The sequence below is a fragment of the Mus caroli genome, unplaced genomic scaffold, assembly GCF_978045245.1.
Source record: "Mus caroli unplaced genomic scaffold, Mus_caroli_1 scaffold_2, whole genome shotgun sequence".
Classification (NCBI taxonomy): domain Eukaryota; kingdom Metazoa; phylum Chordata; class Mammalia; order Rodentia; family Muridae; genus Mus; species Mus caroli.
This window is the reverse complement of record NW_028227257.1, coordinates 160,068,175-160,090,239: the sequence shown is the minus strand read 5'-3', so window position 1 is coordinate 160,090,239 and position 22,065 is coordinate 160,068,175. Positions and strand designations below refer to the sequence as shown.

The 22,065-nt window shown below is 42.3% G+C and overlaps 1 protein-coding gene across 18 annotated transcripts in view; it reads left to right on the top strand.

Annotated features, from left to right (window-relative positions):
• The window catches only part of Kiaa1217 (KIAA1217 ortholog), a 470,681-nt gene that overhangs the window by 371,853 nt on the left and 76,763 nt on the right, over positions 1-22,065 (top strand). For 17 of the 18 annotated variants that reach the window (XM_029470015.2, XM_029470001.2, XM_029470022.2 and 14 more), the window contains one exon: positions 1,306-1,399. In XM_029470015.2, the coding sequence (XP_029325875.1) occupies positions 1,306-1,399 (94 nt within the window). Of the gene's footprint in view, positions 1-1,305; positions 1,400-10,454; positions 10,812-22,065 lie in introns of those variants that run through there. The other variant, XM_029470033.2, reaches the window with a different exon arrangement.

Below are 22,065 nucleotides of genomic sequence, written 5' to 3'. Positions count from 1 at the left end.
AAATGCAGTCTGGTGTTGCATTTTGCTGTTGGCTCATCTCAGATGAACATGTTTCTAAGTTAATAATAACCAAGCTCATATATTTTAAATGCATTTACAACTGCAGTAAGCCCTTCTCATGGCGAGTGAGATTCTCTGGTTCATCATGTGTCCTATGTGATGTCTGCTACCCAGAGGCAGGGTTCTTTTCATGAACTACTGCGCCTACCTGCTGACTCTCTCTCTCTCTCTTTTGCATTAACCTAGCCCCTGTTAGTATCAAGGACTGCCTGCTCCCCCCCCCCCCCCCCAGCTTATTTCTAATGAGCTACTTAACACGTGAAGCATCATGCAAGTTAGGACTAGTTGGTTCTTCAAAGCAATGACTGGCAGATATTTAGATAGAAACAACCCTCCACTTCATTTAAAACACAAACACCACCCAAGAATTCCAATGGTTGTACTCAGCCCACTCAGTTCAAGAACACCTACAAGAAAGAAACCGTCTGCCTACCCACAACCCCTCATCTCCAGCCACCATCGGATAGATGGGCTGGAGGGGTTACAGGTGACCCTTGCAGAAGAGCCTAAGGAGAGAGAAGGGCGTCGTCATACATGGGCTGCTCTTGTGTGATTTGAGCAGGCTTTCTTCTGCAGTCTGATTTCTTGACTCTAAGAACTGGGATCAAAAGCAGAAACGACTCAGTGTGTTATATTTCCTTTGTGATTCAATGTGTATGGAGGCAAGCTTTTTGTTTTGTTTTGCTTTGTTTTTAAATGCACTGTGGGAGGAAAAGAATGCATTGTTAAACATACTGGGCTTGGTCTTTTTGAAATTCTTTCCTATATTTTGTATACATTTTGTTTCCCTTGCTGAGCATGTTTGATATCAAAGAAAATAATTTTTAAGTGTACATTCATTGGATAAAAGAGGAATGTTTAAACAAAGTAAACATTTAAATATTTAAATATTAACCAAGTCTCTTGAAGGGATTGTAAATACTGGAGTTTTGCTGCTTTTTAGAGTGTTCTTTTTCTGTACTCTGAAGCTTGGAAGCAAGTTCTTGTTACCTGATATCTCTGGCTGGACATTAACGCGGCAAGAATAACATGTTCCCTAGGAACAAGTGAAGGGAAGAAAAACCAGAGTCGCTTTTCCTCTTCTTTTCTTTATCTTTGCCCATGCTATGGTAAAAAGACTTTTTGTTTGGTTCATGGTAGACAATGGCAGAGTGTCTTTTGCCTGATTGCTTAAGGACAGGGAGAGGAAATGACTAGAGTCAGACTCCTTCCATCTGCCATAGTGATGGATGTATCTGATTCCAGGAATATCCAAGACAGATCCCTTCTCAAAGTATACAACAAGGATCCTTCACATGCATTTAACCACATGACGAAAGCCGTGAACGGAGACGTGAGGGTGAGTATGACTCTTCTGGTTCTGACTGCATCCTCAGCTCACACTGTCTCTTCTCACACCTGACTCCCATGGTTCCCAGGTTCACGCTGCTCATCTCACCGGGTGACTTATTATTCATTCACTGGTAAAACTGAGCATGGGTCTTATTTTTCATTTCTATCCCTTTGCTTGTGTAGTTTAGTAGTGCCTCCCAAATGCTAGCAAGAGCCCTTTCAGCTGTTCTGTAGGCTCAATCCCAAGCAGAGAGTTGAGATAAATCTTCACTTCAAAGATATCAGAGATATCCAGAAGGTCTTCTCTCTCAGTATCCTTACTCCATAATGCACTAGCTTACCTAGAGAATCTGTTGCAATATTTTCACTCAGTAAAAAGAGGACAAACAAACAAAAAACAAGTGTGTGAGCTATGTAGAAAACAATTCTTGTTCTCAGAGCAGCCAACACCCTCGTCCTGCTGCTCATTTGCCAACTCGGGGCTGTTTGCTCTTAATAATATTAATATTACCAAATCTCTGAATCATGTTGAGGGCAGAATATAAATACCTACATGATTTGAGAGCTGAACTCTCTAGATTTAGGCCATCTCATGAGATATCCCAAATATTTGTAATACTTAGGGATGTTTCAAAGAAAAAAGTTGCAGAAAACTATTTAAGAGTCTGAAGCTAGAATTCGAGCCTGTCTACTGGGAGTGGATGTGAAGCTAAAATAAAGGTGGGAATAAAAAGGAAATCAATTTTTCAAAGTACATTCCTTCCCCAGTACATCCACAAGCATGCACACAAACATACCTACAAGACACTGGAGTTCAACTTTAAAAACGTACCTTTTACTGTCAATGACACCTAGGCATCATTTCTCATTGGACTTCCAGTGAGTGAGCTGCTCTCTGCTCCCTCACGTTGTATATGCATTTCTTTTTGCTTCTATATCAAAAGATGGCAAATTTAGTGTAGTAAAACAACATGTGTTTGCAGCCATGTATGTCCAGGCTATGTGTATGTTTGTTCATATTGATTTGCAACCCTATCTTCAATGCAAGTAAAATATCCATCTGGCCTTGCTTCCATTGTCAAATCTTTCACCTTCTATTGCCCACTTTTAAAGACACTTTGCAATTAATGTGAACCTACCTAACAGCCTGTGAAAATCCCCCTACTTTCATGTAGGCTGTACGGCAGCCTAATGTCCTGTCCCCTTGTAACCTAATGTCACAGGTGCAGGGCATTAGGATGCAGAATCTATGGAGGCCTGCAGCTCTACCTTCCACATGGGGCATGTGAGTTTAAAACCGAGGCAGGGGTCAGGAGATTCAACTGAGGGCTGTAACTGAATTCTTGAGAAATTCTGAATTGTAATGAAGTCAAGGCACAGTGGAACCAGAGCCTACTGTTTTGGAGGGAAAAGGCCTATTATGTTCTCAGCCACTCCTGCCTCCTACCCTACATATAAAATAGTATGAGTGGAACCAAAAATCTGTAGTGCTACCTAAGAAAAATCGAGAATTTTGAGATTTGTTCTTAGCAAATGCAATGCTAAGCCAGAGCCATACGAAGACAGTGGGCCATGCTCTTAATGGAGCTTAGGTGGGCATTATGAAACCCTCTCTTAATCAACTCTGCTGTGTTCTTTCTCGGGAATATACATTAAGTCTTTGCCCCTTGAATATCTTTAGTTTTAATGCACCAGCCTTCCTTCTGCCTGCAATTCTGCCATGCTTAGAGTTGTTTCTGTTGTGCAGTGTCCTTCTCCAGCCAGGCACGCCACCATTGTTTCCAGGAGCCCTGTGTATGGCTTAGGAAGACACCTGTTTTAACTCTTAAGCAGATGCTGTGCCTACATAGGACCAGAGGTGGGGACCAGGATCATCAAATATTAACCATATGCACAGACTCTATTAAGATGCAGAAGCTTTGTTCTGGACTCCACCTTCTCAGCTTTTGCTTGTGGGTAAAGCATAATTGAGTTCTTTCTGGATTGTTAACAGATACTTCAGATACCGGGTGTGTGTGTGTGTGTGTATGAGAGAGAGACAGAGACCGAAAAAGACACAGAAACAGAGAGAAACAGAGGGGGGAGAAGGGAAGAGAAGGGGGGAAAGACAGAGAGACAGAGAGAGACAGACAGAGAGAGAGAGAGAGAGCAAGAGAGAGAGAAAACACAATCATTACCCTCTAATGAGGGATAACAAATGTTTACAACATAGTTGGCAGAAAAGCCCTTGTATTTTAGTAACGATTACTCAGAAAGGAGAAATGTAAAAAGCTCTTTCAGAAACATTATGTCTGAAGCCTATAACTGAGACCCTATTCCCAGATTTTAGAAACTTTTTAAAAACGTGGAAACTTTTCAGAGGCTCATCCTTAGGCTCTGAGGGTTGGAGCTGTTTCTTCTCTCCAGTGAGTAGGGCTGCATCGCTGGGAGGGCTGGGCATTTTGCTAAGCCTTGCCTGTGGTCCAGCTGTGAGACTTCACTGTTTGCGGTGAAGAACACAAAGGAACAGAGCAAGGATCGATTGCTATTGTAGACTAAACCAAGCTGCATGGGAGGCCAAGGCGCACTATGTCCTCTGGTGTGTTGGTACTGTGAGTGTGGCCTTGAAGAGGTTCAGTGATAAACATCCGAATGCTGCAACGGGAATGAAATTCTAGCTAGCCCATATAAAACACACACAATCCAGGTATTTTATTTATAAGCTGTAAGCCTAGATTGGGCAGGTTTTGAACCTCTTTTAACTTATATTCCAGCCAATTGTCACTTGCTGTTTCTTCTGGCCATGTTCTCATGGTCCATCTCCTCACGAGGTGGTTTTGTCCTCTTCCTCCATGTTCTTTTTACCTTTCCTGATTTCTCCTATGACCTCTAGCCAGGTAACTGAAAACTCATCCACTTCTGTCTACTGCTCAATCACAGGCTTTAGTCTTTTAATGGCCAATTAATTTGGAGAGCAAGGTTATATAGCATCACTTTGTACAGAATTTAGCATCTGAATATAAGCAGCACCAGACCAAGTCCCTACAACAGGCACCAGACACAGTAGCTTCCCAAATGTCTTTGGACTTCACTCACCAGCCTCCAGAGACAGCGTGGGCCAGACATGAAGGCTGGCTACTCCTTACCAATAAACATACATATGAAAAAGACATGAGTTAAAACAAGCGGAGAAACCAAAAAAAAAAAAAAAAAAAAAAAAAAAGCAAGCCAGGCGTGGTGGCACACGCCTTTAATCCCAGCACTCGGGAGGCAGAGGCAGGAGGATTTCTGAGTTCGAGGCCAGCCTGGTCTACAGAGTGAGTTCCAGGACAGCCAGGGCTACACAGAGAAACCCTGTCTCGAAAAACCAAAAAAAAAAAAAACAAGCGGAGAAGCTGCAGCAGTAATGCCTGCATTCTGCAATGACCTCTGCGATTTTTCTTAAACAAGGACTTTAATACCTTGCCTTTGAGTCAGAAGAAATGTCAGACTATGCATCTGTAGGTTACAGGCAGTTCTTCCAGAGCACTTTTATGATTGAATGGGGTAGCCCAGGAAGCAAGTTAGACCAAAGTATTAACTCTGAGGTTATGGGCCTCTGAGTGTACATGGAATTTATTTTGGTGGGGAAGCAGGCATCTAGTTGTTCCCTTAACATGTAGCCGAGCATTGCTGAGGCCTCTCTGTCCAATGAGACTTGTTCTTTGCTAGAACTGAACAAACCTAACTGGACTTCTGAGCCTGCTGATTCTTTCCACATGGGTGTATAGCACCCCAATCTAATTTAGTCACATGGTTTTTGTTCCTTACATCAGGTAGGTTTGATAACTTAATTCCTGGAGCAGTGGCCCCATCAAATGGGGCAGGTCCTCCTGAATAACTTATGTGTACTTATTCACAAATTATATGTACCTCAAGTGTCACCCATTCTGTTTTGGGACTCTCAAAGGGGACTTTTGCTTTTCTGTTTACTAATCCTGATGGTTATCTTATGATTTGGGGCTTCTCTATTTCTTGTGTACATTAATATTATTTCCCAGGATCCTCTGCTGTCATTGTGAAATGATTTCTGCCTACTGTGGATCTTACTCAGCTATGTTTAATCTTTTAATTGAGTGCAGAGGACGGCTAGATTTGCATTTAGGACACACTCCCCAGAATTAGCCACCAATACCCAAGTCAGTTGCTGCTTTCCAGTTGTTTTCTATTTGAGCTTTGTGTTTGACACCAATGAAGGGTCTCCTTAGAAACCAATGGCTTCCATTCCACACCATGGCTATATTCTTTGCCTACATCCAAACACTCTAGCTTCCCTTATTCAGTAGACCTTTCTGTTACAACCCTTTGGCATTGCCTGTATTAAAATTTTTTAAATGCTAGTTTGTAAGCTTTTATTAGGCACTTGCAAGTACAATTTCATTTAATCCTTAAGATGAAACTTTGAATCAGACATTTGTGTAGGTCCGTATCTGTATCGCTGACAAATACTTGTTTTTGTTAAGCAGTTGCTTAGCTAGAGGAACAGCGTGCTTGTGAGCAGGAAGCTAGCTAGCACGCTGGTCAAGCTGCTTGGCTTACTTCCACTGCTTTAACTGCAGTGCTCACATTTCACAGCCTCTCTGTTCTTCCCATGTCAAGTGTTTCCTGTTCCTGGTATCTGGAGGGACGCTATGTCTCCATATATATCTGCCTGCTATGATTTGAGTGTATTCAATAAAGGCTTGTGTATCAGAAATGGGACCTGCAATGTCATGGTCACGAGAAATGGATGATTAGAGGTCTAGTGAGAAGTGATTGGGACCTCAGGGAACCAATGCAAAATGGATTCATTTAGTTCCCAAACACGTCAGTTATGGCAGCCATGGTTATCATAGAGCGATGCCACTTTCATGCTCAGTGCCTTCGTTACATGACCAACACCCTTTCTGCTCCTTTGCCATATTGTTTTAACAGATTTTCCCTCAACATTCACCTGCACCATGCTATCTGGATGTCCTAGCCAACAGAATGAGGGTGAGGGCCAACAGCAACCTGCATCCCAGAAAAAAAAAAATGCAACCCTCATATATTTTGCTATAGTAACACAAAATGGACTAAGTCTTCTCCTCTTATACATTGAAGTACAGCCTTCTCACTCCTTCCTCTAACAAACTACCAGCATGTGAAAGCACAGAGGTGCTCCAGGTTTTAAGGCTGTGCTACGAGGCTGGCTGTCCATCCAGAAGACAATGAGCCAACTGTAAGGCAGCTACAAAGCCATTTGGAAAGTTTTAACAGAAGATATTAAGGGATAACTGGTAACTGTGTGTGTTACAGTAACAGGATGGCTTAAAACAATGAAGCTTACTAAAGTACCTACATGTTAAAAGACACGGTGAAGCCGGCGTGGTGGCGCACGCCTTTAATCCCAGCACTCGGGAGGCAGGCGGATTTCTGAGTTCGAGGCCAGCCTGGTCTACAAAGTGAGTGCCAGGACAGCCAGGGCTACACAGAGAAACCCTGTCTCGAAAAACCAAAAAAAAAAAAAAGACACGGTGAATGACGTTTTCTTTAAAACCACTCTAAGAATGGAAGAAAAAAGTAGAGGAATCAGCATTGAAAACCTTAAAACAGTAATAGGATTTCATTACGTTTTTTCCTTCTTTTTATGTTTTAAAGTTCCCACAGTAAAATATTTTTAAAGTAATTAACATTGGGCTGGAGAGATGGCTCAATGGTTAAGAGCACTGACTGTTCTTCCAAAGGTCCTGAGTTCAAATTCCAGCAACCACATGGTGGTTTTCAACCATCCGTAATGAGATCTGATGCCCTCTTCTGGAGTGTCTGAAGACAGCTACAGTATACTTACATATAATAAATCTTTTTTAAAGAAGTAATTAAAATTAAGAACTGCTTTTAGAACTTACATGAAAGACTGCTCACCATGCAAAGCTTCCGAATGCTCTTTCAGGGGCAAGCAGACACATTCTTGTCCCACAGATGGTATGTCTTTTAAAGGCACAGATCATAACACGCTCTCCTCCATATCTCCTGGAAAGCCAGTGTGGCATCTGCAGGGGCAGTGAGCGTGGAGTGCGGGTGTGGCCCAGGACAAGAAGTGCTACGATGCTACAGATGCTGTGATGTTCATTTTCCATCCTCTGTGAAGACCTGCTGTAAAAATATCCCCAGTCTCATTCCCAAGAATAGTTCCCTTCTCCTGGTTTATTTTTATCATGTGGACACTGGGAGCCTTGTACATGATCATTTTCCTTCTTTGTATTGCTATTCCAAAGCTTAGAATTACATTTGTGGCCCACCCACAGCAAGAGTGCAGGCATTTGCAGGCTGTAGTTTGTGTGCTGGCGTTGTTCCTGGTCTCCCTCTTTAATGTCACTGTTTTTCTTCTTCCTCTTGTCAGATATTCCACTTGCCTTTTATTTTTTTCTTACAGAATTATAATAATTCATGTGAGTGTTATTAGTTCCTCTGCAGAATCTATGCAGGCATAAATAGTGCTTTATGGTTGCCATTGTTCCTGATGTCGAATCACAGACTTTCCTGTGTTTGTGGAGTAAGCAGCATGAGAAAGTACGTTATATTTTAACGAGGTTCAAGTCAATAACTCTGTAAAATAGGTGTGCTGACTCCAGTGTTCTCAGATTCTAAATCAGAGGCCAAGGAAGCTTTTCCTCAGCTCACGCAGCTGGCAGGTACCAGATACCAGCTCTGAGCCTGCTTCTTCCAGCTTCTGTGTACTCAGCCCAAGCTTTCCTTCCTTCATATTTACATATACATTTTACAAGTTGTGAAATGTTATTCCTAGTGAGGTGTCAAAACACAGAAAATAATATTTCATCCATTCGTTCGTTTCTTTCTCTCTCTTTTTTTTTGTTTTGTTTTGTGTTTTTTTGTTTTTGTTTTTGTTTTTTAAGACAGGGATTCTCTGTGTAGCCGTTTGTCCTGGAACTCACTCTGTAGACGAGGCTGGCCTCTGAAATCAGAAATCCCCTTGCCTCTGCCTCCTAAGTGCTGGGATTAAAGGTGTGCGCCACCACCGCCCAGCTCATTCATTTGTTTCTTAAACACAGTGCACATCTTCTCCATGGCATCTACTTCTTTTCCTTTATCCCATCCTGTTCTCTGATGATGACACAAAAGACAATCACAGCACAAAGAAACAAAGAGGGAGGGAGGGAGGGAGGGAGGGAGGGAGGGAGGGAGGGAGGGAAGAGAGAGTCGTACAGGGAGGATGAAGAGGAGACTACCAGACTGTTCTAGTTGAGATGGAAGTTTTGGATTTGGGAGGACTCAGATAACACTGTAGGAATGGAAGAGAAGAGACACGGAAGCATCAGAAAACATACCCCTTACTTTGTTCTTTTGTTAGTGGACTCTGCTCGAGCCATCCAGTCCTTCTACCTGTTTAGTGGCATTGGTATTAGAAACTCATGTTCACGATTCGCCAACTCTGCACCTTGCACCTTGTTCAGTATTTTGATTGTATTCACTCCTATTTGATTTTCATACCATGAGAAAGAAATCTGTGTGTGCACATGCATGTGCAAGTGTGGTGCGCGCGCGCGCGCACACACACACACACACACACAACACACAGGAGAAAATAGTTAGTCAGCCCATCTAGTACTTAGAGTTGAAGCTGGATGCAGAGCCAGGCAGAACTCAAGAGCTGACTTTTGATCGCCTCTGTGGTCATCACCATCTCCTTGGTCCCCATCATCAGTGGCTGTGGGTCATCTCCACATTTGTGAGCTATCATTTCCTGAAGACCTAGCTCAGGAGTGACTCTCTCTATCACCAAACCTTTCATTCCCTTCCTTTTCCACATCACTGTTTTTTCTTACAACTTTCATGGATACCCCTTCACCCCCATCCTCTTAGCACGCTCTTCTCTCTTGCCTAGCTGTAGTTACTGACATAGTCTTCTGAACACTGCATTCTTCAGAGACCAAGTCCCTGTTTTATTCATCTTCAGACTCCCTGTGGCTCTCTCAGTATCTCATTCTGCATAGATCCTTACTAAATGCAGTCATGGAAAATATTACTTAGGTCAGCATTTTCCTATCGAGCGTCCTGGTAATGCTTTATCTACTAAGGTCAATACAATGGTCTGTAAATGAGGCTGTTGGTGGTTTTCAGCCCATTCCCAGTAAGAAGCAAGTATGCCTGCTTACCTTCTTGTTGTCTCCATTCCATCACTGGAATATGACAATGGTTATTTTCCCTGGAGTTTAAGATGAAAATAACTGTATGAGGGAGTCTGGCTTTCTCAGATGCAGCAAGTGATGGTGATAAATGCACATTTGTCAGCCTTTATCCCCCTCAAAACAGGGAGTTCCAGGAGTTGACTCACCTTCGTTAGAAAGTAAGCTAGCTCCCCAGTAAACAAACCTAAGTAAGAAACTGCATATTGCTGTGTGCATAATTCCTGAACACAAAATTTGCCTTTAAACTAAGCATCATGGTTTTACAAAAGTGGGCATCACCCCACTGTTATAAAATGCCGCAGATCTTTCTCCCCCCAGAGCTCTGGAACCAGCTCTATCCACCAACCATGCTTTCTGTGGGTCCTGAAGTTGTAACAGTAAACAAAACAGATGTTATAGCCACCGCTTCCAGACCTGGTCAACCAGGAGATCAGAAACTCCACTCCGAGGTCAACATCTGTTGTTTTTCTTTCTCATCAGCTCCAGACTGTGTGGAACTAGCCCTTCATTCTCTCATTGTCAGTGAACACTGTGGGTCTTGGTTATGATCAGTGAGCTCCAGGATACCCTAGTCACCTGTGTCTTTAGGATGACCATGTCACAGATGAGGAGGAGTTACTCTCACTTCAGTGACTAACATTTTAATGCAGAGTCTGTCCCCCACTTCTTCCCACTGTGCTCTCAGGTCTTCATTTTTTCAGATGCAGGAGGGCTACATGCACATCAAATAGGCAGCTTTCAAGGGGCGCAAATCTCATCTTCCCTGCTGCATGGCCACTTGTCTTTTTCTTACACACTTTTTTTTTTTTTTTTTTTTGTCATTGAGAGGTTATGACAACATGAGCCATATTGTATTTATAAACATCACGTGTTTCCTTGATCTGGCTGCAGTTTCTGCCAGACAGCACACAGGGAAGGAACGTTTCTCGTTTGCTCAGCATTGGTTTTCGTTAGGCTGATTTCCGGGACAGGGAAAATGCATTCCTGCAGCCTTAACTCTCAGAGAGAAGCAATACCTCTGAATGTCCATGAAATAGTTTTAACAGGGGTGGCTATTGCTCCTTTAAACCACATGTTTTAACTAAAGGCTTCCTTCTGTAAGAAAGCAAAGCATAGCATTTAGTCACCATGAAGACAGACAGAGCTGGAAGCATCCGACAGATGGGTGGTTCTGAGGTCTCTGCGAGTCTAGAAAGTTTCTTCTAGGAAAGAACAGACCATGGAAGATGCAAGGTAAGATCTGATCTGCCTTTAAAACAGACTGCAATCCTTTGAGAATCTTCTGTCCAGGCTGAGGCACAGATTGTATCCTTTTCTCCCTTGCGATCTGTTTAATGTATTCACTCCAGTGAGGAACTGGAGTGAGAGGTTTTGTAGGAACTTCTTGCATGCTGCTTTGAAAGTGATCTCATTGTTATTGGAATTGCTCTGTTTTTAAAGATCCCCTTTTGATTCCACTGGGACTGTCTCTGATCTACAGATCTGTAATCTGTGAGCCTGTTTCTGTTTAACCTTGTAGTTTAGCAAAGGTTTTGAAGGGTCAGTGCAGTTTGCTTGAACAGGGTTCTTTTGTTTATGGGTTTGTGGCAGTCTTCAGTATTTTCTTAAAGATGTTGTCTTTCATTCAGTTCTGAGATCAGTGGCGAGAATTGAAGAGAAACGAGAGAAAGCTGTGTGTGGCTTATAGCATTCTGGGGAAGTTTTTCCTGGCAAATTCATCTTAAATTTTTTACTAAGAAGATATCAGTTTAAGCTTGAGGAAGGAATGCTGAACAAGTGTCTAGTTTTTAAACAGCCTGTTATGTGGAGTTTAATGATTACCTGGAAGCCATTGACAGAAATCATGTTTACCTGCAACAGAGGTTCTACGTGACATCATGTTATGGAATACTTTTAAATGAATTTCATGTGGGACATGCCCTTTACGCTCGTCAGCTTCCTCTTAAAGGAACACAAACCTTCATGGATCTGCACTATACTGGAGTGTTTTGATCCCACCTTATAGATTATTTATGCATGACATTGTTATCCAATATGATCCTCATTCCATGTACCATTTCATATAGTCAACATAGTAACCATATGGTATAAGTACTGAGGGAGATTAAAGTAACAAGATCACACGGTAGTAAGCAGCAGAGTTGAGATTTAAACTCAGGCTTTTCTGTCTGTGTGTGACACTGCATGGCCTCACCCGTCCCTGAGCGTTTCAGTGCAGACAGCTTCCACTGGGAATAGAGAAACTGTCATATTTACTCAGTGTCAAAATATTATCTTGTGCTGTGGAAGGTTTTGTTGTTCTTGTTGTTTGGCGGGGAGGGGTCTCTTGTTTATTTGGTGTTTTGTAAATTGGGAACCTTCAAAGCCTGAAACTATTTCAGGCTGATGTTTTGTTTACCCCAGGACCAAGTTACAAGTTAAGGTGAGGGCAGTCAGCATCAGATGAATGGCTATTCCTGTTGCTGGCTTCTACTGTTTCTTTTCCACAAATGCTAAGTTGCAGGGGCCAGGGGGAGAGCAGGGAGTCTATCTGTGAGTTTGGTAATGGAGCTGAGTTTTTACTAAAGAATATTGAAGGGGAGGTTTCAAAGTTAGGTCTGCAGGCTTTGTTTTAACCTCCTCCAGTGCCCCTCCTGAGGATCCAGAAGTCAGCTCAACAGCAGAAAATACCTAGTGATTTGTTATACAAAGTTATCACAGGGATGCAGATGCAGATACACAGGTTTGGGGTTTCAGGATCAAGGCAGCCTGCATCCAACTCCGTTAGAGCAAAATGGGAGTATTTCAAAGCTAAGCTCCTTCTGTAAATTAATATATACTATGTTGCTGTTGTTACTTTGAAATCCAGGGTTGACCAAAGATACATCCCACCTAAATATCACTAGAAGCTGCTTGGTTTCTCTGCAGATGCTCAGCAGCCCCCAGCCATCCGAACGAAGCCTCTGCCACTGTTTGCTGGAGAGGTTTTGTCACACCCTTCTGTTTCCCACATGCAAGCCACACCTCCTTTCTCTGATGTTAGCAGAAGTGACCTTTGACCAGGCACATGCATCCCTGTCTTCTGGCCACAAACCTCCTTCCCTCAGGTTGTTCCCTGGCTACTCCTCCACTATTCCTTGTTCTTTGTGGGTTTCTACCAGGGCTGGCCAGACTGTACCAGATTGTACCTCCCTATATCAGCCCAGACTTCCTAGGTCTGGCGTCCTGCTCAGAGGCAGGCTGCCCATTTTTTGTGCCTTTCCCAAAACATCTCAGGTGAGTGTTATTTTCATATAAATTTGAGCAGAGAGAGAATGATGTGTTAATAATGTGTTTCTAAGGTCCATGTCACCTACCGTGACATTTCTCTCCGCTGTGCTTCCCCCATGATGTAGCAGCTTCTTTGCTTGTACATAATTTGCAGGAGCGAGAAATGTTCTGTCTGCTTTTGAGGAAATTCACCTTTAGATGGTTGGTGATCCTTCCCTCAGTGACTAAGCCTGACTAACTTGAAATCTTTGGACTTAGACATCAACTTTTGTAAACTATTCACCTGGAAGTTCAAATCCAAGAGGCTGAGCATGGTTGGAGAGATTTGGTCAGGTTTACAGACCAGAGAAGGGATGACATATAAGGCAGGAGCAGAAACTACCAGCCCCAGAAAATCCATTAACCTTATCCATGGCCACATTATGCTGGCCTTGGCTTTTGTTCTCACCCCTCTGGGTGTCATCCGGAGTGTGTGTGTATGTGTGTATGTGTGTGTGAGAGACAGAGACAGAGAGACAGATAAAAGACAGAGATAAACAGACAGGCAAGCAGAGACAGACAGAGAAACAGGGATTCTTGCAGCACACACTTGCCTTAAGGTTACTCTGTACCCAAGGTTTTCTTCAACTTCACACATTATTTTCAGATGTCTATGAGGACAGTAAGCCACTGTACCCAGCTTTCCAGTTTGTTTCTTGGTGGGCTTGGGAAGACTATATACCTGACTTCTTGAAGCCATTCATGGCTATAGCTGGTATAACATGGCTTCTTTTATTCTCCAGAAAGCAGCTTACATCTCCCTTCTTGATTATCTTACTAAAAGCGAACCAGAAATCCTGTCAGAGCTAGAATTCATTAATTGGAAATACATGGGCCTGTACCAAAAATAGATTTTTGAACTAACCAAATTTAGATTATCCTGTATTATTATCGAAGGGGGGTAGGTCATCAAGTCAAGTGAGAAACAGCAGCTGCTTCAAATGATGAGATTTTTTGAATGAAACAGAAAATATTGGCTTAACCACGTGATGAAGCATTGCCATTGTGTCTCTGATGTTCAGTTTCTCTGTTGCAGCAGGTCTGGCCTGCTGGTGTTGTGTGTGTAGGTTTAATGTTCTACCCTCAAACTATACAAAGCTGTCTTTCCCTTGCACCTCTGCTTTGTTTGTTTGTTTGTTTGTTTGGTTGGTTGGTTGGTTTTGGTTTGGGTTTTTTGGTTTTTTTGAGGCAGGGTTTCTCAGCGTCACCAGCCTTGGCTGTCCCAAACTGACTTTGTAGACCAGGCTGGCCTCAAACTCACAGAGATGTGCCTGCTTTTGCCTCCCTCATGCTGGAATTAAAGGCACCGACCACCATGACCACTTGCACCTCTGCTTTTTCGGTGACACATGGGAAAGGAGGCTTTGCAATCATTTGGTTTTATAGGTTGGGTTTTTTTTTTTTTTAATTATTTATTTACTTTCCGCCTCAGTCCTCTCCTCCCAGTCTTTCCCTCTCCTGTCCCCTCCCCTGCTCCTTCCTTTCTTTCCTAGTATCAACCAGCCTCGACATTACCAAGTTGCAATAGACTAGGTGTATCTTCTATTGTGGCTAGACAAGGCAGCCCAGTTAGGGGGAAGGGATCCAAAGGTAGACAGTGTAGTCCAAGATAGACCCTGCTCCTACTTTAGGAGTCCACATGTTGACCCAGCTGCATAACTCTTACATATGTGCAGAGGGCCTAGGTTCATCCCATGCATGCTCTCTGGTTGGCAGTTCAGTCTTTGTGAGCCTCGATGGGCCCAGGTTAGTTGACTCTAGGTTTTCTTGTGGTGTCCTCGGCCTCTCTGGATTCTTCAACCCTTCCTCCCCCAAGCTCCACTTAATGTTTAGCTGCGGGTCTCTGTATATGTTTCCATCACTTCCTGGATAAAGCCTCTCTAGGCTCCCATCTGCAAGTATAACAGAGTATCATCAATGTGTCAGCAGTGGGCTTCCCATCCTGATATGGGTCTCAAGCTGGGCCAGTGATTGGTTGGCCTTTCCCTCAAATTCTGTTTCATCTTTTACTCCTGCACATCCTGTAGGCAGGACAAATTGTGGGTCTAAGGTTTTGTGGCTGGATTGGTATCACAGTCCCTCCATTAGAAGTCTTGCCTGTTTACAGGAAGTGGATGATTCAAGACCCTTATCCCCCATTGCTAGTAGTCTTAGCTAGGGTCACCCTCATAGATTCCTGGGAGTTCCCATTGTCCTAGGTTTCTAGCTCTTCCCAGAGATGCTCCTCCCCAACCCCCCAATTCAGTTCAGTCTCCTAGTACTCTCTCCCTCAGTCCTTCCCCCACCTCTTCCCACACATTCCCTCCCCCGCCCTCCCTCACTCTCTGTCCATCCCCACCCCTCCCCCACCCACTGTCTTTGTGGTTTTGAGATGGGTGGGGGTCTCGATATGCATCCCATGTTGGCCTATGCCTTGCCTAGGAACTAATGAGTGTTGTTGTTTTGGTCACACTAAAGCAGTTAAAGGTCAGTTTAAAGCCAACTTAAAGGAAATTGTTAAATGATTGGTAGATAGTTTGGCTAGAGTGGGTTTAGGGCCTGTCTTGCAAATGCACAGAGTTAATCCCATGGGTTAAGCCTTTGGGGCAAAGTCTAAGCTGGGGCTCATGGAAGATATAATTACTACAGGTTGTATACAGCTGAAAAGAATGAATTGTTTTGTTGCCAAAAGCCCAATTCCATTTGAAGAGTTCTCAAGGTTCCAACATCTTATTCCCCACAAATAGGAGGCATTCACCAAGTCGTTTTGTGTAGATATATTTCCTTCAGGCCTCTCTTAATAAAAGGTGTGAATTTCCAGGCCTTCATTTAAGTCACTAAAAAAGTAGCACTGAGTCATGCCACATTCCAACAGCATGGACAATATGCTGGAGTCATTTGCTAGGTCCACACATGTACTTGATTTTGTTGTTGGGTTCCCCCACTTTTCTTTTCCTGTGACATCAGAGGTCATGGTTTGCCTGGTCATTTTCACCCTTTGAACTCATTACTTCTCATTTGCCCTTAATAGAGAAAGAACTGCCAAACACAGCCCTAGAGAGCAGGAAGTTAAGACACACACACAATGGAAAATTTCTATAGCATGTCTGGACATTAATGTGTGTTTCTCTTGAAACACCACCCCATGTGATCAGAGCTGGATGCCTGCGTTTAAGATGAGCATACAGACCTGTGTCTTGCACTTACTTCCAAGGACAGGCATTAATTACAACATTCTGGAGATGGTTGGCACCATGTAGTTGAGGGTGAAGGAACATTCTAGACACATCTCTACAAAGTAGATAACATTTTTTTTTTTTTTTTTGCTTTCCTTTAAAAGCAGATCTAAAAATATATTTCCTAGCAGCTGTTTAACCACAAAACGAGAAGGAAAAAGGATCTGTCCCACTGCAGAGTAATTTGCTCAACCAGATATCTACTCGGTCAGACCTCATGGCTTCAGAAATCTGCTGAAGACTTCACTGTGTATATTTAGACCAAGGAGCCTATTAGCTTGTGATCTAAGAGAACCTCTGTATTCTCATAAAAACGAGAAACGTGGTGTTATTGGCAACCAAAGCTATAATTATGTTAATGTAGCCATCTTAGGACTGAAATATGTTGTTTTAAAATGTTTCTGTATTTTTATTATTCATAACAATAATCTGAAGACTTTTAGAAAAATCTTAGCAAGTTTCTATTCTCAATCACCTTGTGGCTAGGGCATAAAAATGAGTCAAATGTACAATTGTGAGTCACAATTTTTATTAAAAGATGTTATATATATCTATATATAGATATATATTTTTTATATTATGAAGATATATATATATATATATATGTAAGCATATATATATATATATATATATATATATATATATGTCTTTATAATATAAAAATTGACCTCATGAAAAATTTGTTTTTCACAGTGCTGTGGACTGAACCCAGGGTCTTATACATGCCACATGATCACTTTTCCACTTAGCTATGCTCCCAGCCTGCTTCACATTTTATTTTGAGACAAAGTTGCCAGGCTGTCCTTTAACTCACTTTGTAGCACAGGGAGACCTTGAACTTTAAATCTTCTGCCTCAGCTGCCTAAGTAGCTGGGATCGCAAACTGCTGCCACCATTTCCTGCCAAATCTATCTTTATATTTTAAATATTCATACAGTCAGTGTTGGTTCTTTTCTTCTACCACATGGATCTCCCACTTGAACTCAGGTTGTCAGGCCTGGCTGTCAGCACCTTTACCTGATAAGCCATCTCACTGACCTAAGCAAGAGTATTTTCTTATATTTTCTTAAGTGTAAGTCCATGGCATATTACTTGAACTTTTCTCCTCAGAGATGAAGTCTTTAGGATAGTGGTGGTTCTCAACCTTCCTAATGCTGCAACCCTTATGATGTGGTGGCCTCTAACAACAAAATTATTTCATTGACACTTTATAAGAATAATTTTGCTACTGTTGTGAATAATAATATAAATACCTGATAAGCAACCCCCGAGGGATCATGACTCACAGGTTGACAACCACTGTGCTACAGAAAGCTATAATTGCTTGCATTCAAAATTGCCATTCATTCATAAATTCTTCTGTTTTGCCAATAGAATATACCATTTTCTTCATCCTCCTATAAATATATTCAAGTGGATATTTCAATTTTATTCACTTTGTCTTGCCTCACAATTCAGTGATGAACCCATGAATATGTTGGTGATATTAAAAATAGTTTTTCATGCATTTCTATACCCCAGATAATGTAGCAGTGATTTAGTTCATTTACTAGTCATGGCCCCAGGAGAATAAGCACAGGAGGCATTTCTGGAAAAACTTAGCAACACAATTAGAGACTTGGGAAAACTTGCTGTCAAGGCCATGGTCAAGTTTGGAAAAATATGGAGAAGAAATTCCTAGGAGAAACCAAGCCAATTTATCTAGAACTCAGGGCTTTCCTACCACACTCTGCCTCCTTCCTTGAGCACCATGATGGGGAGGGGCAACAATTGCTTAAGTTGATTAAACTCTTAAAAAAATTGAAAAGGGCATGGTAGGGAACTAATCACATATGGTAATAAACTAGAGAGGAAATCAACAACATAGAGCTAATGTCTCAATATCCTGATTTTGAAAAACTCCCTCTATTTGTTGACCCATGTGTTCCTATCCTTTCTGGGAGAAATTAACCAATGTTGATTTTGAGAAAAGGGAAGAAATTAAAGTGAAAAAAATATGTGCATGCGTGTGTGTGTGTGTGTGTGTGTGCATGCACAGGCAAACACACACACACACACACACTCATTGAAAAGAGGCAGAGACTGAATGTTGGTTTGAGCAGTGGGAGAATGAATGTTATTTTGGTTCATCCTGGCGTTTGTTCATCTTTGAAGTGAATGAGATGCTCTTGGTTCTAATTAGGGACTTTGAAAAGTGCTCCTTAGATCACTAAGCATTTGTTGCTTCATATGCCTTACTACAAATGGGCCCAGATTCTTTCTTTTTAGGGAACAGAATTTGGCAAGGACACCTAGACAAAATCTCCCTCTTTCCCCAATGTGGCCATTTTGTCACATGGAGCCTGACGTCTCTCCAGGTAGTTGCTGAGCTGCTAACTTCCCATTTGGTTCCTTGTAACTTCCTTGGTTGTGAGATGCAAAGCTTCACCTGGGAGCGGGATGCCCATACTTCTGGCTGCACACTCTTGGAACACCAAGAAGCAGAGCTAATGCACAGTGGTGGGGATATTTCCTATCAGGGCAAGCCTGGTTGAGAAAAGATGGTGATAGCTGGTTCATCTCCTCCATCTGCTGAAGCAGGGCAAGGCAGAGCAGGGCCAGGCAAGACTTGGGCAGAGATGCTGCCAAGCTTAGCCTCAGGGCATGCATGACTCCCAAATTGGTTGTCTTTGAGGCTGTTATTTATCCAAATAAGGCAAGGCAGAGGTTTTGCTGACGAGCTCAGATTTCTGAGCCATGTTCACTGGCTGGCTAACTTGATATTTGAACTGAAAACACAAAGGTATTGCTTTGAAATGGAGCACTTTCGTGAGGTTCACGGATGTCCTGGAGTCAGTGTTTCCAAGACTTTCCCAAGCATTTTTAGATGATGTGGGTATGGTCTGGTTTGCTTTGCCCTTCTCTTCTGGCTCTTGGAACAGGCAGCAGAGATGACTTTGTTCAGATATCTCTGGACTTGATTTTGCACCAAAATAATACTCAACCTCAGAGCCTTCTAAGGTGAGAACCACACCCTGATTTCTGGATGCTGAACTCCAAGATTGTTCCGGGATCTGATAACCTGGCATTTGCCTTTGGAAGAGACACTTGAAGTTCTGGGTCAGTTTGTTCATCTGGAACATGGATAGGAATAATTAGGAATTTAACAGGATAAGTCTGGAAAGGCTATGGTCAAATGGGGATAGATAGTCCGGTAGTTTTGCTAGAAGATGGAAAAGGGGGACATCTTTATTTAGTTTGCAAATACTTAAACGGCAATATTGCGGTGTCTGGGAAATCTAGCTATATCCGGGAGACTTGAGAACATGCATGGTTTATTAGGCTTATGCACGTGTATTCTACTGCTTGAGGTAAAGTCAGGTGATTTTGGATACTTGAGTCCAGGTGGGCATCACAGATGCTGTTGTGAATATTTACAGTGCTTGCTGCACAGTACTGCTTTGGATCAGCTTTCAAGTACGAAATGTCCTGAAAGTGGTCATGGTTTCCTCAAGAAATAATGTGTGGTATTGGTATCCAAGGGCCAAGGTTTGTACAGGGAAATTGAATGGCTAATCTGCAGTTTGGTACACTCTAACATGTCCTGTGTGGTTAGGTTTACTAGCACAGTGAAGACGGAAACACTTGAAGCTGTGGTTTCACCTTTGAGTTTTGCATTTTAGGCGCCAAGCCCATCTCTGTGTGCTCGCATCCAACTGTGATAAGCCCATGTATGTCAAGCTGGTGGAGGCACTTTGTGCTGAGCACCAAATCAACCTGATAAAGGTTGATGAGAACAAGAAACTAGGGGAATGGGTAGGCCTCTGTAAAATCGATCGAGAGGGGAAACCACGGAAGGTGGTTGGCTGCAGTTGCTTAGTGGTTAAGGTCTATGGCAAAGAATCTCAGGCCAAGGATGTCATCGAGGAATACTTCAAGTGCAAGAAAGAAAGAAATTTTGACTCATTAAAAAAAAAGAAATCTCTAAAAATATTACTTTCTTTTCCTATGAATATATTTACTAATAGAGAAATCATAGGTGATTGTGATTGCTCCCCAAAGCTTAATATCAAAAGACTCACAGTCTGAGGATTCTGAGGGTTCTGAGAGGATTTTTCTATGGTACTCATTTAAGAGGTTCTTCCTGCATCCTAATTTGAATATATATATATATATATATATATATATATATATATATATATGCGTATTTAATTTTCTCTTCTAAATTATGCCCTCCTCAAAGGTGAGGAGTATGTCCTGTTTTGTTGTTTTGTTTTAGACAGGGTCTCACTATGTGGCTCTGGCTGTTCTGGAACTCATTATATAGACCAGGCTGTCCTTGAACTTACAGAGATCTGTCTGCCTGGACCTCCTAAGTACTGGGATCAAAGGCTTGTGCCACTACTATGCATGGTGAGGATTATGTCTTAATAAATTCCTTCTCCATCATCAGTTATAACCCTGGATTTACCACAGATTGTAGCTACTCAATAAGTACTCCACGAATTTATAGAATCATATTTTTGGAGAGGACATTACAGGAAATCTTATTTAAAGATTAAGAAGCTCATGTTAATTCCTGGACTAGAATGCAGATTCAGTGATTCATTCAAAAGTGATGATGGGCCGGGCGTGGTAGTGCACGCCTTTAATCCCAGCACTTGGGAGGCAGAGGCAGGCGGATTTTGGAGTTCGAGGCCAGCCTGGTCTACAAAGTGAGTTCCAGGACAGCCAGGGCTATACAGAGAAACCCTGTCTCGAAAAACCATTAAAGGGCTGATGAGATGGCTCAGTGGGTAAGAGCACCCGACTGCTCTTCCAGAGGTCCAGAGTTCAAATCCCAGCAACCACATGGTGGCTCACAACCATCCGTATCTGGCGCCCTCTTCTGGAGTGTCTGAAGACAGCTACAGTGTACTTACATATAATAAATAAATAAATCTTTAAAAAAAAAAAAAAAAAGAAAAACCATTAAAAAAAAAATAAAAAGAAGTGGGCTGGTGAGATGGCTCAGTGGGTAAGAGCACCCGACTGCTCTTCCGAAGGTCCAGAGTTCAAATCCCAGCAACCACATGGTGGCTCACAACCATCCGCAACGAGATCTGGTGCCTTCTTATGGAATGTCTGAAGACAGCTACAGTGTACTTACATATAATAATAAACAAATAAATCTTTAAAAAAAAAAAGTGATGATGGTTGGTTGCCCTCCATCATTCTACAATGATTTTTTAAAATTTATTTATTATTATCGTTATAGGGGTGCACACAAGCACATGTGCACCTGCATACACAGGCATGTGCATGATGGGGCCTACGGGTGGAGACCTGAGGATAACTTCTGTAAGTTGTTTCACTTCTTCGATTACGAATTCTAGGGATTGAACTCAGGTTATGAGGCTTACGGGACAAGTGTTTCTACCTGCTGAGACATCTTGCCTGACTGTCTCCACTGGGTTTTAAGAGACATACTTAGAGGCCATTCAGAAATAATAATCTGATCCAAATACTTCTCGGGTGCTTTTGTATGTTCTGTCTCGGCCTCCAGCTAAAGCCAAGGAGCAAGATGGGGTTTCAAGGGCATATTCATTACAAACACAAAGTTGGAAATGTCTTTGAAAAAACTGAGAAAGTATCACTTTTCCCATTGTAACACAGCATCCATTGCCATTCTATAAGCATCCTCTACCATGGATGTCCACAGAAGTGTCTGACACTGGAAGCTACTTTTAAGAACAGAGGAGACCCTTTTAAACCAGAAGTAATTGCTATGAGGGATGTTTTGGTATGAAACTCTCCTGTTGATTCACATTTATTGGCTGGGAGTTTAGATTTGGAGACTTATCAATTATTGTCTTTCATTGTTCTCTCCAGGGGCTTGTCTCTTATACAACCCTTTCCTCTCCTGACACATTAGCCAGTGGTCAGTTATAGATAAAAATGATTGCACAGCAAAGCACCTTCTATCACCCATGGCAGACTGTTTAAAATGGGCTCTGTGATGGAGC